The 14,047-nt window shown below is 36.8% G+C and overlaps 2 protein-coding genes across 3 annotated transcripts in view; one reads left to right on the forward strand and one right to left on the reverse strand.

The window, feature by feature from the left end:
• The window catches only part of LOC136798491 (DIS3-like exonuclease 2), a 426,120-nt gene that overhangs the window by 147,173 nt on the left and 264,900 nt on the right, over positions 1-14,047 (reverse strand). The window lies entirely within an intron of this gene.
• The window catches only part of LOC136798486 (uncharacterized), a 38,193-nt gene that overhangs the window by 13,282 nt on the left and 10,864 nt on the right, over positions 1-14,047 (forward strand). For both annotated transcript variants that reach the window (XM_067055108.1, XM_067055107.1), the window contains exons 3-12: positions 216-444; positions 1,880-2,100; positions 5,377-5,530; positions 7,025-7,190; positions 7,705-8,060; positions 8,644-8,877; positions 11,158-11,360; positions 11,733-12,091; positions 13,039-13,135; positions 13,839-13,974. In XM_067055108.1, coding sequence (XP_066911209.1) covers positions 216-444; positions 1,880-2,100; positions 5,377-5,530; positions 7,025-7,190; positions 7,705-8,060; positions 8,644-8,877; positions 11,158-11,360; positions 11,733-12,091; positions 13,039-13,135; positions 13,839-13,974 — 2,155 coding nt within the window. The remainder of the gene's footprint in view (positions 1-215; positions 445-1,879; positions 2,101-5,376; positions 5,531-7,024; positions 7,191-7,704; positions 8,061-8,643; positions 8,878-11,157; positions 11,361-11,732; positions 12,092-13,038; positions 13,136-13,838; positions 13,975-14,047) is intronic.

A 14,047-nucleotide genomic window follows, 5' to 3' on the forward strand; every position in this document is an offset into this window, starting at 1 on the left:
CCATCACTTTTTCCTTCTTTTTTACCGTTTTTTGAAAATTTTACATAGACACACAAACCTGCCCAACATTTCATACAACATTCAAAAAGTGGTATTAAAGTGAACAAAAACGTCAATAAACTTCGAGTATTAAGGCCAGGGCAAACCAGTCTAACATTTCAAGCAAGCAAAGATACTAAAATCAAAATTAAACCCACAATTCACCATTATTATAGGTTATGATGGATACTCATTTCTTAACTAACATGGAGGAACATCTCTCTAAAGAAATTATGGTAGAGTTCGAAAAACACAAATATTTTGATCACATCAAATACATTGGACGTGGTGCTCTTCACGTTAAAGGACTGGCTTTCTACCAATGGATTTCAACGACTTTGAACGCATTTCGGGCTAGTTTTGATAATGTCACTGAAGACCAGATAAAGCCCCTCAATTTTGTAGGTAAGTACGATCCCGGTCAAAATATATTGAGAATCTTGGTTATCTCCTCGTTTTAAGAAATTTAAATTCGGGCGAGCAAGTCGATTTTGGGCTATTTGTTAAATGTGATCGAATATTTCAATTTAAGAGGGGTTTATCCCGCTAAGGCCCTAAAACTCAGAATCGAAACTCTACCCTCATAACCTAACTTAGAGCGCTTCCTAATCGTTTGTGGCTACAAGATTTCGTGGAAATCTTCCTTTTTTCTCAAATATTTTGACCCGGATTGTAGACATAAAGAACGGAAACATAAAGTGTACAATAAATAAGGATTTCCTCCCCCGAGCCCTTGCTCGTGCTATGACAATTATAGATAAAGATAATATAGTGTAACCTTTAATTAGCGGACACTCTAAAAGGCGGACACCCCTGATAGCAGACAAAATGTTTTCCCCGGCAGATTCCTAGTCAAAACCTTATAAAAAAGTTTCCAAAAGGCGGACACTCAATTAACGGAAACTCCAATAAGCGGACAGTTTCTTTGCACAAAATGGTCAAAAGCCTATCATTTTCTAGGAAGATTTTAATCGGTTTCACCACTAAATCGAAATGCTGAATGTTTTGAAAGAGAAAACAGGTACTCGAGAACGCAAAATAAACATAACACCAAGAGTGGCCTCTCGTTAATTCCTTCTTCCAGAGGGTATAAATCTAATTCTTAGAATCAGAGAAAAATTCGAAATATAAAGAGTATTTTACACTATTTTCCAGCTGAGGGGACCAATGTTTTAGTTCGGATTACAGAAAGATTCGAATTACAGAGGTTCGAAAAAGGGGGTTTACTGTACACCATTTACAGTATACTTTCAGAAGTTTGAAAATTACCATTAAAAAAGGGCTTTGTATTGGTAGGTCACTTACCTTGAGTGCAACGGAGTTATTTTCTCTAAGATAATTTTTGATGATTGCCTATATCGGTCACTACTAATCCCTGACTACTTTATTGGATCAGGCTTCCCATATTAGAGGAAGCTTATCCAGTATTGAGACTGACTAGTCCACCATTTCAATTCCAGTTGGTCGTCAAACAGCGTCATTCGAATGTTTTGAAATTCAAACAGCGTCATTCGAATGTTTTGAAATTCAAACAGCGTCATTCGAATGTTTTGAAATTCAAACGCTCGAAAATCTAAGGTTAAATAGAAACAACATGATGGACCAGTCGACTTAAAATCTAAACACACTTCTACGGGAAATCAGCTCGGTAAAGGTAATCATGGGTAATCTTGCCAAACGCGCTCTGATAGTGATAACGACTTTCTGTCGAGCTAAATTTTTAAGTGTCTTTGCGTTTAGCCAACAGGTAGTCGTTATGGGGGCGCAATCAGTCCTAGTTAGCCGTGATTCATTTTGTTCGTTAAAATGACCTATGACAATGACCTTTTAATTTTTTTAGATTTACCTGAAACATTGCTTTTTCCAACAATGGCATTCCAATCGGCCGCCATAACATGGAGGTATTCGTACTCTACTATCACAAATCATTCGAAATCTGGACAGTCGTTTAGTGAACTTTCGGACGGAGATGCAGACAACCTGGCACAGATTTTGTACCATTTGAAAGGAAACATTGTCCAGTTACCAAAGTTGCTCAATATCTGGAAAAGAGTCAGATTGGTAGGTTTTTTATAAAGAACGATCTCGTGGTCCCGGTCACTGACCTTGGCTTGACGGCCGACGGGAACGTGCCACTGGAGTTTGAAAAATAGACCCTGTCAGATATGAATATTTGGTAAATCTGGGACCCTGTCAGAAAGACTTAAACCCTGAAAAGTGGCCAAAATAACTAAAAGTAGACGAAAAATTGAAAACCCTTCTAATTTACACCCTATGAATTTCTAAAAATTACCAAAAGTAGACCCTGGTCGGATGCATATTTTGTAAATTAGTCAATTTGGGACCCTGTCAGATATCTTCAGAGAGCCTAAAAAAGGACCCTTACCAGCGGCACGTCCTTGTACCCAGGTTTGCCAAAGTGCCCCGCCCCGGGCTCACGAGTCACAGATCAGGGCCTACAACATTGTTTCCTGTTATAGAATTGAAATTTCCCGACTTGATCCCCAAAACAATATCTTTATTTGGTACTATCAAGTAGTTTCTTTACTCTTCATTAGGGAGTGAATATGCTTTCCTAGCGTAATACACCCCTGTATCACAGACCCGAAAACTTGGCAAAAATCTCGTCCCCGGTGGAAAAATACCCTATAATTTCAGCCCCACTGGGAAATTGGTAATACACCCCTGTATTACAGACCCGAAAACTTGGCAAAAATCTCGTCCCCGGTGGAAAAATACCCTATAATTTCAGCCCCACTGGGAAATTGACTTTGATTTCACCCCCATTCGAAATTCAATGTTTAAAAATTGCACTCCGAAATTATCCGCACTGGATTTTTTAATCTTGGAACAATAGAATTTCTATCCCCATTGAGATTTCAATTGGAATTTTAATCCCCTGGGGATCAAAGAGGAAAAGGTTCTGAGGATAAAATAAGTAAATCTATTAACAGATGAACGTTGTTCTGCAACACGAACCTTTTCAGACTTCAAACTGGTCATTTTTCTTGTTGGCCAAACAGTTTGTGTCAATTTTTTTCGAACTAGTCCAAAGGTTTGTTGACCTGAAAAAAAAAACACAACCATCTTATGTCCAAATGACGCAAAAACAAAAGTCACATGTGTGCAGGTGCAAGCATCCTAACTCCCAACTTGAACGAAGTTGAACGTTTATACAGTCAATTAAATATTAACTGCCAGACCAAAAATTCGAAATAAAATTGCTTTTATCAAAGTTCCTTGGTGTTGGCTGGACATCCAAGACATGCTTGTGAATTGGCAATTGCCTTCTTATGGGGGAATAAAATGTCTTGACTAAAAAAAGTAATATTTTAAATCCTTTGTTTGAGGATGATGACGTTTATGTAATTGTACCTTTCTGTATTTGCTTGGAAAAAGCGGAAGTCTTTTTAGGCTCGAAACAATTAAGCCATTATAGCTTTAAGGCTACGTTTGTTATTTTTAGGACGAAATGCTAAAATCGTGCTCTCATTAACTGTTCAAGATTTTCTAGCCATAAACCTAAAAGCGTGCACAAGAAATTTGTTATCTTTTAATATGAAAGGCTAAATCGTGCACTCAAGGGTCACCCGCCCTTCATTATGAGGTAAACACTAGACTAGTAAACTAGTCGGTTATTACTTATAACCTTATAATAAAACTGTCAATCAAATAATGTAAACACTAATTAAATATTCAGCGTACGTGAGAGAAAAGGAAAATAACCGACTAGAAGCTACTTCCAACGCCTTTTTTTCTTCACCTAAAATCGTAAGGAGAGACGTACAGATTTCTGTATGTCTGACCCGTGCTGGATTGCATTTATTTTTCTTTCTGTTTATTGCGTTTTTAGAAATGCTCATTTATTTATATGTTCCCATGTTCAATGTTACTATGAAATATCATTGAGTCAAAAAAGTTGGATGGATTCTCAAAAACCTAAAAAAAGTTGTAAAATTAAACAACGTTTTTTGAGGGAAGTAGCTTCTAGTCGTTGAAATTCAGAAAAGAGACGCAACTTCACCCCTTCGATTCTTTTTATTTGGAGCTTGATTTTTTGTATATGGGTCTGTTTTCAACGACTAGTTTACTAGTCTAGGTAAACACCTTTCTAGAAAAAAACTATAATTTTGGAAAGTATTATGTGAGTGTTATGTAATTTTGTGATGTAGGGCTTTTTCTCAAAATTTCTTTAAATAGACTTGTTAATAGGAAGAATTTTCTCGTGCTTCTTTCTAAAATTTGACTGCACGATAATGACGAAGTATGTGTCGCTACACGGTTTTTTATAAGAACAAGCTATATAAGAACAAAAGGTTTGGATGACAAGAATATTAAGAACAAGTTAAGAATATCTTAAGGCTTTGTGGGCTTTAAAACACCCGATTCCTTAGAGAAATGAACGAAAATAAGAATTTTAGGCTTAGAACTCGAAAATTTAAGAATATCTAAAGGCATTAAAAAAATTTGGATTTTCTTATATAAAAAAATACGTGTATGTGTTGCTAGTTGCTTTTTGCGTTGGCATGTTGCCCCATGAGTAACAACATCGATTTAAGCACGATTCCATATCTCCTGACACGAAGTGCAAAAAAAATTGTAACCGCCTTTAAAGTAAAAAGGTGTTGTTTTTACTTACTGTTAGAGATTAAAACCCTAATTAGTCCAAGGTACCTAAAAGCAAAAATACAGTCGCCTCTCTTAAAATTGATCTTCGAGGGAATAAAATTGTAAAATCTTACGTTTCTTTCAAGCTGAGGGAATCAATCTTTTCGCTCGAATTACAGAAAGATTCGAATTACAGAGGTTCGAATAAGGGAGAGTACGAACCATCAATGATAAAAATAATATCTCCTCATACATCCATCTCCGTATTTAATATATTTGGAACCTACACCGAGACCTTGACAACTTAAAGCGCCATGTCACTGGAAAAGAAGGACCCCAATATCAGCAATATCAACAAGAATCGTGACAGACATAATTTTGACCCTTCCAGGTGCACAGTCTGGTATAATTCTAAAAAAATACTCCCTTGTAGCCCTTGCACACTCCCTAAGAGTAGTCAAATGACCATAAAATGTCAGATATACTAAATAAACCTACAGTTGATTCTCCCTAATTCGAACTTGAACGGAGAATCTTTTTTGTTCGAATTACAGAGACATTCAAAGTATAGTAAATATATTAAGAGGTTTTCTCCTTGAGGGGGGGGGCTTGGATTATAGAAAGATTCGAATAATCGAAGTTCGAATAAGCGAGAGTCTACTGTAAAACTATGATTCGAAAAATGTGAGTCTATTTCATACTATGAAATGAATTGGTCTTTATTTTCAGGTTTTGAATACCAGGAACCCGTCACCTGTAATGGATATCCCGCAAATAGGATTGTACTCTGAATGCATGTACGAACCTCTGTGTAGGGGTATGGTAAGGATGGATCCTGTCCTTTGTAAACCAAAAGGCATCATCCCAAGAATTGCATGTGAAGGTGCGAACAAGATTTTCAAATACCGTCGTTTTTGTATAAGATTCCCATTTTTGCACTAAGATTCTTGTCAGTTTTCCGAAATCTTTCCGCTATTTTTCCCGGGCTTACCGGCATGAGATTGGAAAGGGTTTGTCTCTAGAGGTACGGGAAATCTTGTGCTTACCCATACAAAACTGCCTAATTTTCCAAAGCTTATTTTTCAATTACCCGAGGTACTGGTCTGTTTCCGCTAGAAAAGTGACAAAGGAATCTTAGTGCGGAAATGGGAACTGTTACCGTGAAAAGCACAGCTCAAAATCATATATTTACGCTGTGCCGACGAATCGAGATTCTATTCATCGCGCAATTAGCGAAGACAAAAGTAACCATGACGACCATCCAAGATCTTGGATGAGCGTCATAGTCGATATTTTTATTCCCGTCGTTGAAAACACAACTTACAAAAAGTCATCAATGCTTTTTAAAAAGAGTCAGTGATAGAGAATCATAACATACAGTCTGTCTATTATTTCGATTCAATTAAAGTGACATTTCCATAATTAAAAGTTTAGTAATTACTGTTATACATTTGGGGATCATGTAAAAGATTTCTTTCGAAATAAACTCATTTCAACTACACTTGGGGGTTTCTGGGGAATTCGTAAATAGTAAACTGCATACTGATACAGTCTGCTAGACATTAATATGGTAATATTTGCTCTTCATCTTTGATTTTTTCTACAGTGATTAGATTGACACATGCGCGATAAAATTTCTATTATTTGTCTTCATAGGTTACTATTTTCTTTGAAAACGTAACCTATGATACTCAGGGTAGGGAACTGTATGAAAAATGACGGTACCTTGCTTTTTTATTTCAATAAGCTGGTATGAGCTGGAGTTTTCAAAAAATACTTTTCTAATTGGTCATTTGAAGTAATGGAGATAACGCGTTCTTTAGAAAAGAGAACAAAATTGTTTTATTACAGGTTAACGAGCAACCAAATCAATTAAGAGTTTGTAAAAACTCCAACCTGTCCTGCCTGTCCTAAACTAAGACCAATTACCCTAATTTGAGCTAAAAATAAAGAAATCGATTTTCGAGAATCAATATAAAATTTAACCTTTAGCCCTGACCTTCTTAGCTAGATGCTTTTTCTGGAACTCGAATTGTTACTTTACCCGCTAAGTAGTACTATCGCATACCTTATCGGGGGAAAAAATGTCGGAGTTTTACTTAGTCGGTTTTTTTTTTCGTCGGGGAAAATTTCATCGTCAACTCTCAAAATTTTCGTCACTTTCCCCCGATTTTTTTTTCCCCGATAAGGTATATCTATATTAAACTTTAATCAATACCTCGATTTAAAAGCCTAGAACGGCGAATATTGCGTATTTTTGATAGCGCGTGTCTTAAATTAAATGGCATTGACGGCTTATTACGCCTTTTAACGTCTGGCGTAAAATGGGCGGGCGAGCTATTTCTAATTTTTATATTCAAGAACCTTTTTATTATAGTATGCCCACGACCATTACGTATGATACTGATCATTGCCGATGTAAACATCCTCTCCAACACTGACATGTTCAACAAATTGGTCGTCTTTCTCAACAAGTTCATCAGTAAAACTAGAAAAGTTCGCATACAGTTGGCATATCAAGCTAAAATCGGTGGTAATGTGATGTAAGACATCTTAATATTAGATTTTACTGAGCTCAAACCTCTTCTTCATTAATACAATTGGATACAAAGATAGTTACAGTGGAGTTTCTTTGACTCGAACCTCTATAACTCGAATGTCTCCTTATAACTAGGACAAGTTTTATGGTCCATTCAGTTAACAATGCCTTATAAACCTTACTCCATAACTGGAAATTTGCTTAACTCAAACAAATTTGTGTTCCCACGGTCGGAACCATACGTTCCCGATTTCGTGGAACAAGAAATTTGCACTTCAATAGTCCATCCCCTCCCAAAAAGAATCGGCAAGGAATGAGACATTATCTTTGAAAAGTTGGACCTTGTTTAAGCTATTTAAGCAATTATGGCTAAAGCTTCCGTATGTTTTAGAGAATTTTGAGAAAAGCCTTCCTACGCGAATAATAAAAGGCACTATCTTCCTTCTTAGCATAGAAAAGCATTGCCTACGTCTTCAAATATCTCTCCATAACATCACATTTCCAAACTTTTTTCACAGCTTCTCAAACGAATATAATAAGGGAGATAACATCGCGCAATTCTTGATCCGAGAAAGCTCCAATGCACATATTATCAGTATTACCTCCCTAATACGAGCATCAGCGAAACAACTGAACCTATACGATCAACATCACGTTCAACACGCCATCCTTCTTGTCACGGAGCAAATCACGGATCAAATTTTCGATCAATATCTGCACGATGTATGGCTTGATGCTGAACTTAGAGGGGGAATAAGCACCTATGGTGTGTACTACAGACATAACCGATGGCTGCATCAATCTCTTTTCGAAGGCATACAAAGTAAACTGTATCATATGGATTCGGATGCATTTATAGATGGTTTTTGTAATGGTAAGAGTTTTTTAGTTTTTGACGATTTCATATTCATCCCACCTCCTAAATCATTCCCTTTTTAGTGACCTTGTGTAGACGATAGGATCGTATACCCTTTAAGCGGCATTTCATAAATCCTATTTTAGTTATCTATTTTATTTTCCGATTTATTCTTTTATGCTGGCATGATAATGATTAAACAATTTTTAGGTCTCCATTTCCTTCTAATGTCCGTGCGGGAAAATTGTATTTAAAGTTAAGGATGAAGAAGATTAATTCATAGAGTGCAACATTGGAATTTGATCACAGCATTAAAAAATTTGTTAGCAATACACCTTTCCGACAGTAGTCGTGTGGTCAGGTGCGCGCCACTGTATCATTTAATTTACCACCCTAAACTCGATCCAATCCTTTTTTTACACTTTTTTCTATTGTCTTTCCGGCGCGATAAAAAAAGACTTGGACGGTTTTAGGTTGGTAAAACGGACAAAAAAAATGCCTGTGCGGCAATTTGCGGCTACGGTTGAAAAGGTGTATAAAGATTTCTAGATGTTCCGTTAAACATACCCTTAACTTTTTCGTGTTTATTTTCTCCATTTAGATCCTCAAGTGTTGACTCTTTATTCCACACGAAGATTCATCCTAAAAAAGAACGAAAAAAGATCTTTCATAGTACGAATGACCAAGGATCAAAGAAAAGCCAATTTTAATTTTCACCAATTTCGTGGTCAAACGAAGATGATACATATACGAAAACAGGAATGGAAAATCCCCTTTGATGCTACTATGAATTTCAATTTGAACCATAGTGTACGGGCATCCTTGAACATCATAGGTTAGTAATGTTATATAGGGCTTTGCACTGTAAAAAATAGTAAACTAGCGAGTGAAATGTGACTGAGAAATATGTACGTCGTTCCTCAATATTTTACAGTTTTAAAGTTTTCCTATCTGGGACAGCTTTCCGTCCCGGTAAAGTATATATAAAGGCCTTTCCGTCTCAAAATGCTGGACAATATATCAAAATTTCAAGACTAAATGCTAATTTGCTTTGTAAAATGCATTAATTCCGTCTCAGATTAAAAACTTTTTTGTGATGAATGATTTTAACCTACTAGTATGAAAATCTTCAAGTTGTTGATAATGTGCATCTTAGTTAATTCGTTGTTGAATCAAACAAGTTCCTCTTTTAGTCAAAGACCAAATCCATGATTAATGAATGCCAAAAGATAAAAATTCGAAATCTAACCCTAAGGCATTCGTCCTGCCGGCAGCATCTTTTCAACATGAATGACTTCATATCTAAAACTACCTGTTACTAAAAGGCTAAATTTGCTTGATGCTAAAAATAACTTGCATCAACTTGTTGATGACGTCATGGAGAATATTTTGCTATCTTGGTGCACGGTATAGAAATCTCCAGTACCGGAAACTCAAGTTTTTTTTTCTTTATTGTCTGAGTTTTTGTTTTTATAAGCACATAATGCATTTCGGCTGAGATTTTTCGGATCTTGAATAAGCTTAACATTTGATCAAAATTTCTTAAATTATTTTTTGATATGCCAGAGCGGAGTCCCTTATCTTATCACACAAATAAAAAAGAATACACCGAAAATATTCTTGCATCGCGCTATTACACCAAAACAATTATTTTATCAATAGACAGGGATGTAGAAAATAGGTAGATGAATTTTTATCAACATGAAAAGCTTCACCCTCACCCAAGCTTCACCCTCACCGAGGTATTCATTCCCCAATAACGCCTGAAAAATCCCCTTTTATCAATTGCGTATCACGCTTTTTGAAATCATAGATCACGTTATCACGTTAAAAAGTCCTAATTTACGCGCCATCACGCAAACTGCCGGGTGGAATGAGTCTTAAATGTGTTTTTCATTTCTTGCGAAAAAGAATCAATGAAAGTTAGAGTTTTTTTAGATTTTTTCTTTTAAGTTTTTGATAAAAATCGTGGAGCCTCGTATTCCATTAAATTTTTTCTTATAAAAGCCAATTTTGTTATGCTTCTCCGATGAATATATGTATTATTATGTCAAATTCTCTAAGTTTAGAATCTATCACAGTTACGTTGTCATTATGTAACATGTTATAATCCAATCAAATTACGTTATCATTACGTAACCCTTTTTTAACAGCGTTTCTTATTTTATATGCTATGAACTAACACTTTTTCAGGAGCAACACATCCTTAGTCATTTCCGTGTAACTATTTTTCGCGCTAAAAAGTCAATTTTTTTGCGGTTATCATCATACTAACAACTTTTTGAGAACTAAAAGACGTCTTTAATACATATTTTTGATGACATAAAAAGCATCCATGATATTTACCATATTGTTATGCTAGAGTTACTGACCCTTGTTACGATACAATATTTTTGACGCTCCCCCAATCGCTTCAGTTTACACACAAGTGTGAGATTTTCATTCATCTCTCGTGCTTCTAAAAAAGGAAAATAATCGTGACTTTCAGACACGATTTGTTTTCTAAATTCGGGAAATATTATGTAATTAAAATGATAAGACAATGCTCTATTAATTACAAACTTTGCATCCAGCATTATTCTTGATTGGGCGTGGGAAATAATCTACTTAAGTTACACTCCACCCTTTTATACGTGCTCTGAAGAGATTCCCCCCCCCTTCGGATAGCGGGTGGTAAGCTCGGTAGAAAGAAATTGAAAAATGGTGTAATTTTAAGCCTAAATGGAATATCGAGCAACCCGGTCAAATTTCATTTTCAAAATGTTTTTATACTTTTTCTCAATATCGAAATTCCGACTGATTTTTCGCCAAATTCCGTTTTTTTTCCATACTGAAACAGACCAATTTTCCGTCTCCGACAGACGACCTAAATCCCGAAATTCAGTCCAAATTTTCTTCGAATTCCACCACTCCGCCCGAAAACGACACGGTTACTCTCCTCCGCCAACCGTTAACTCCCCCTGATAAAAACTTGTAAATTTATTGTCTTACCCCGGTCACAAATTACATTTATTAGGGCAACCGGGTCAAGACAATGAAGTCAAATTATCACTCGAAAAGGGGAGAGTTGACCCAGTATTACTTTTTCTCATAGATAAAGCTTCTTTTTTTCTAGATGACCATTCTCGATTCAAAGGCGATGACGTTATTTTACACGTCACCGATCACGAGGATCCGGACAACAGTTACGAATTTCTTCCCGAGTCGTACGACGTTTTTGTAGAGTTTGAAGGAGTGAGGGATGATAACTTGATGGAAATCAGAGTTGAAAGATATACAAAGAAAGAAAAGCTCTCTGTTAGTGATAATACACACAAGGTAACCTTACATTTTTCAGTGCCAGTGGCGTGGTGGCAGGGGACCAGTGGCCTATTTTCTTCTTTTTTTTTTGGGGGGGGGGGCGTCCTCTGAGCACTAATTTCGGCGCCCCATTGCTTTTAAGCCTTTAGACTTAGCAGTTTTTAGTCAAAAAGAGTATAAAAGATAACAAAAAAACTATCTTGCTGTCTTCCCTCGCGTGATTTTTACGAAGATAATTAACTTTTGGGAGTGGGTGCCAAAATCCCAACTTACCTTCTTAGTTTGCCCAAAGGGCTGTAACTTCCTACGTATATTTTCCTGCGTTTATTGTCCCTCCAATGGACGATAGTATCGTCTAGAAAAGCTTTCATTTTCCAATTTCTTTTACAGAGTTTACAAGGATATTTTGAACTGAGTTGCATCTTGGTGACCATTATTCTTTTTTTCACCTGTCTCCTGTACCACCCTTTCTCACTGGTCATCGCTCAAAAAGTCAAATACCATCTGAAGCGGTTAAGTGGTGGTCCGCTTATGACGTCATCGTTGGCCAATCAGATGCGTCAGCGTAAAAGAAGCCCTTGTCCGGTCTGCTCACAAAAGTTTCCTGAGGAGAACGAATATAACAGTTTGTACGAACCGCGTCACCCGCGCGCGCGGTCTGTCAGTGCGCACTACCACCGTGAAGTGAGGTTTCAAAGTCAATATTATTTGGAGAGGAATCGGAAGATGTGTAGCGAGTGCACTGAAAGGTATGTAGTAATGATACAGAAATAACACGGACATAATACGGATATTGTCGTCACGTCAATAGTGAATTGTAGAACCCAGAAATAGCACCGTTGTAATTTTTTCTAATTTGACGCTTACTCCAATGGGTTTTTCCAGAAAAACGTATACGCCGGTCCATTTCCGTTCCAAGGGGTTAAGGTTTGATATGTGGCGGAATTCCATAGGGAGATACAAAATCTGTTAAGAATAACTGGAATTCCATGGGGGTAGCTTTTTAAATCTTCCTAAAATTCAGAATTCCAGAAGAGTTCAAACCTGAAATTGCCTGGAATTGCAGGGGGTTACAGTATTTCCAGCCACAGAGGGATGAACCTCTTCAACAGGGGGTATGCAGCTAATACGTGGCTAAAATTCATTAAAAACCTAGAATTGGAACAATTTTTTCGAAAAAAGGGGGATTGATGGCATCATGTACGTCTACTTGTATGGTTCTGTAAATTATTCCTCGTGTGCAAGTTCAAATTTGCACAGCCATAGAACTTTTACCAGCTTCAGGATGATTAGCATGGTCATTTCCCCCCTTGGTCATTTTCACTTGCAAACTTAAAAAAAGCTAAAATATTTTGCAATCGGTTGTTCATTCCATTTTATTTCCATGCAGTGAGGTGGACGAACATTTCAAGGGGGTCTAAGGGACGTTTTTAATTTTTCCATGGGGAAAGAAGATATTTAGTTTTAGCTCATCCAACCTCACTTAAAGGTATGAATAAGCCATTTTTAGGGGGTATCAACACATTTTCAACAATTATCTTCTAGCTTGAGGTAATTGAATGGACCAGTCAAATCTTTCTCTAATTTTTTAGGCGTTGAATTAGAAAAAAAGGTCATCCTATAGCACCCAATATTCATGACTTTCCACCTTTGTTGCAATTCTAAGAACCCATTTTATGTCCTAATTTATTTCCAGGAAGGATCTGTCGGTCATTTCTCGCATCCATTTCCTTCGTCTCTTGTGTTTAATTGGTTTGGAATTAATCTTGATTTTCTGGACAAAAGATATTGGTGTAAGTAAATTCAAAGATTTCCAGTATCGGTCTCATAAAAAGTTGTTGTGTTTTATAGAACTGACTTTAAAGTGAACACAGATGATGGTGTTTTTTAGGTGTCCAGTTTTTCAGTGTCCGAAAATCTTCGATGCTCTTTGAGCATCATAGCTTTGAAATTTCCTGAAACCTGAGCTGAAATGAAGACGTACAGACTTAATGTTTAGTGCCTGTGACAGGTTCGCTGTCGCCCTACGATTGACTCCTTTTGAATCCGTTGAAATACAATTACAGTTGACTGTTGCTAATTCGAACTCGACTGGGATATTTCTTTTGTTCGAATCACAGAGAAATTTGAATCACTGAAATTATCATATGAGGGTAACGTCTTTACTCTATTAATTGATTCAAATCATTCAAAGATTACAATGAAGTGAATACAGTCGCTCTCATGTTGTCTTCTAACCAGCCACCAGAACAGTTGGGAAACCAACGGATCCGGCGAGACTCGAACTCACACCCATGCCATTCGCGGGCAATTGCTCTACCATAGAGCTACGGGTCCATGTGGAACCCGAGGACTCGATTGCCACTCGGTAGAGCTGGAAGTGAATTCTTGTCTACTGACTTTCAAAGATTATAATAATAGAACTTGCAAATAAGCGAGGGTCCGTTGCCCTATACTGGTCGATCCTTTCAATCCCATTCTTTTTTTCGTCTTTAGGTTCGTTGTCGTATTTCGTCTGGTATTTTAGCATTCATTATCAACTTCATTATGTTCGTATGTTTATCGGAAATGTTATGTTATTCCGGATTGAAAGAAGTTCCGAGATTCAAATCATGGTGGTTCTTCGGCTTCCGTAAGTCTTGTCTAAATATTTTGAAACTTTTTTTTGATTCACAAAATGAAATCCACTATAGCGTGAGTTCATC

Source organism: Clytia hemisphaerica, unplaced genomic scaffold (assembly GCF_902728285.1).
Source record: "Clytia hemisphaerica strain Z4C2 unplaced genomic scaffold, Clytia hemisphaerica genome assembly, whole genome shotgun sequence".
In the NCBI taxonomy this organism is placed as follows: domain Eukaryota; kingdom Metazoa; phylum Cnidaria; class Hydrozoa; order Leptothecata; family Clytiidae; genus Clytia; species Clytia hemisphaerica.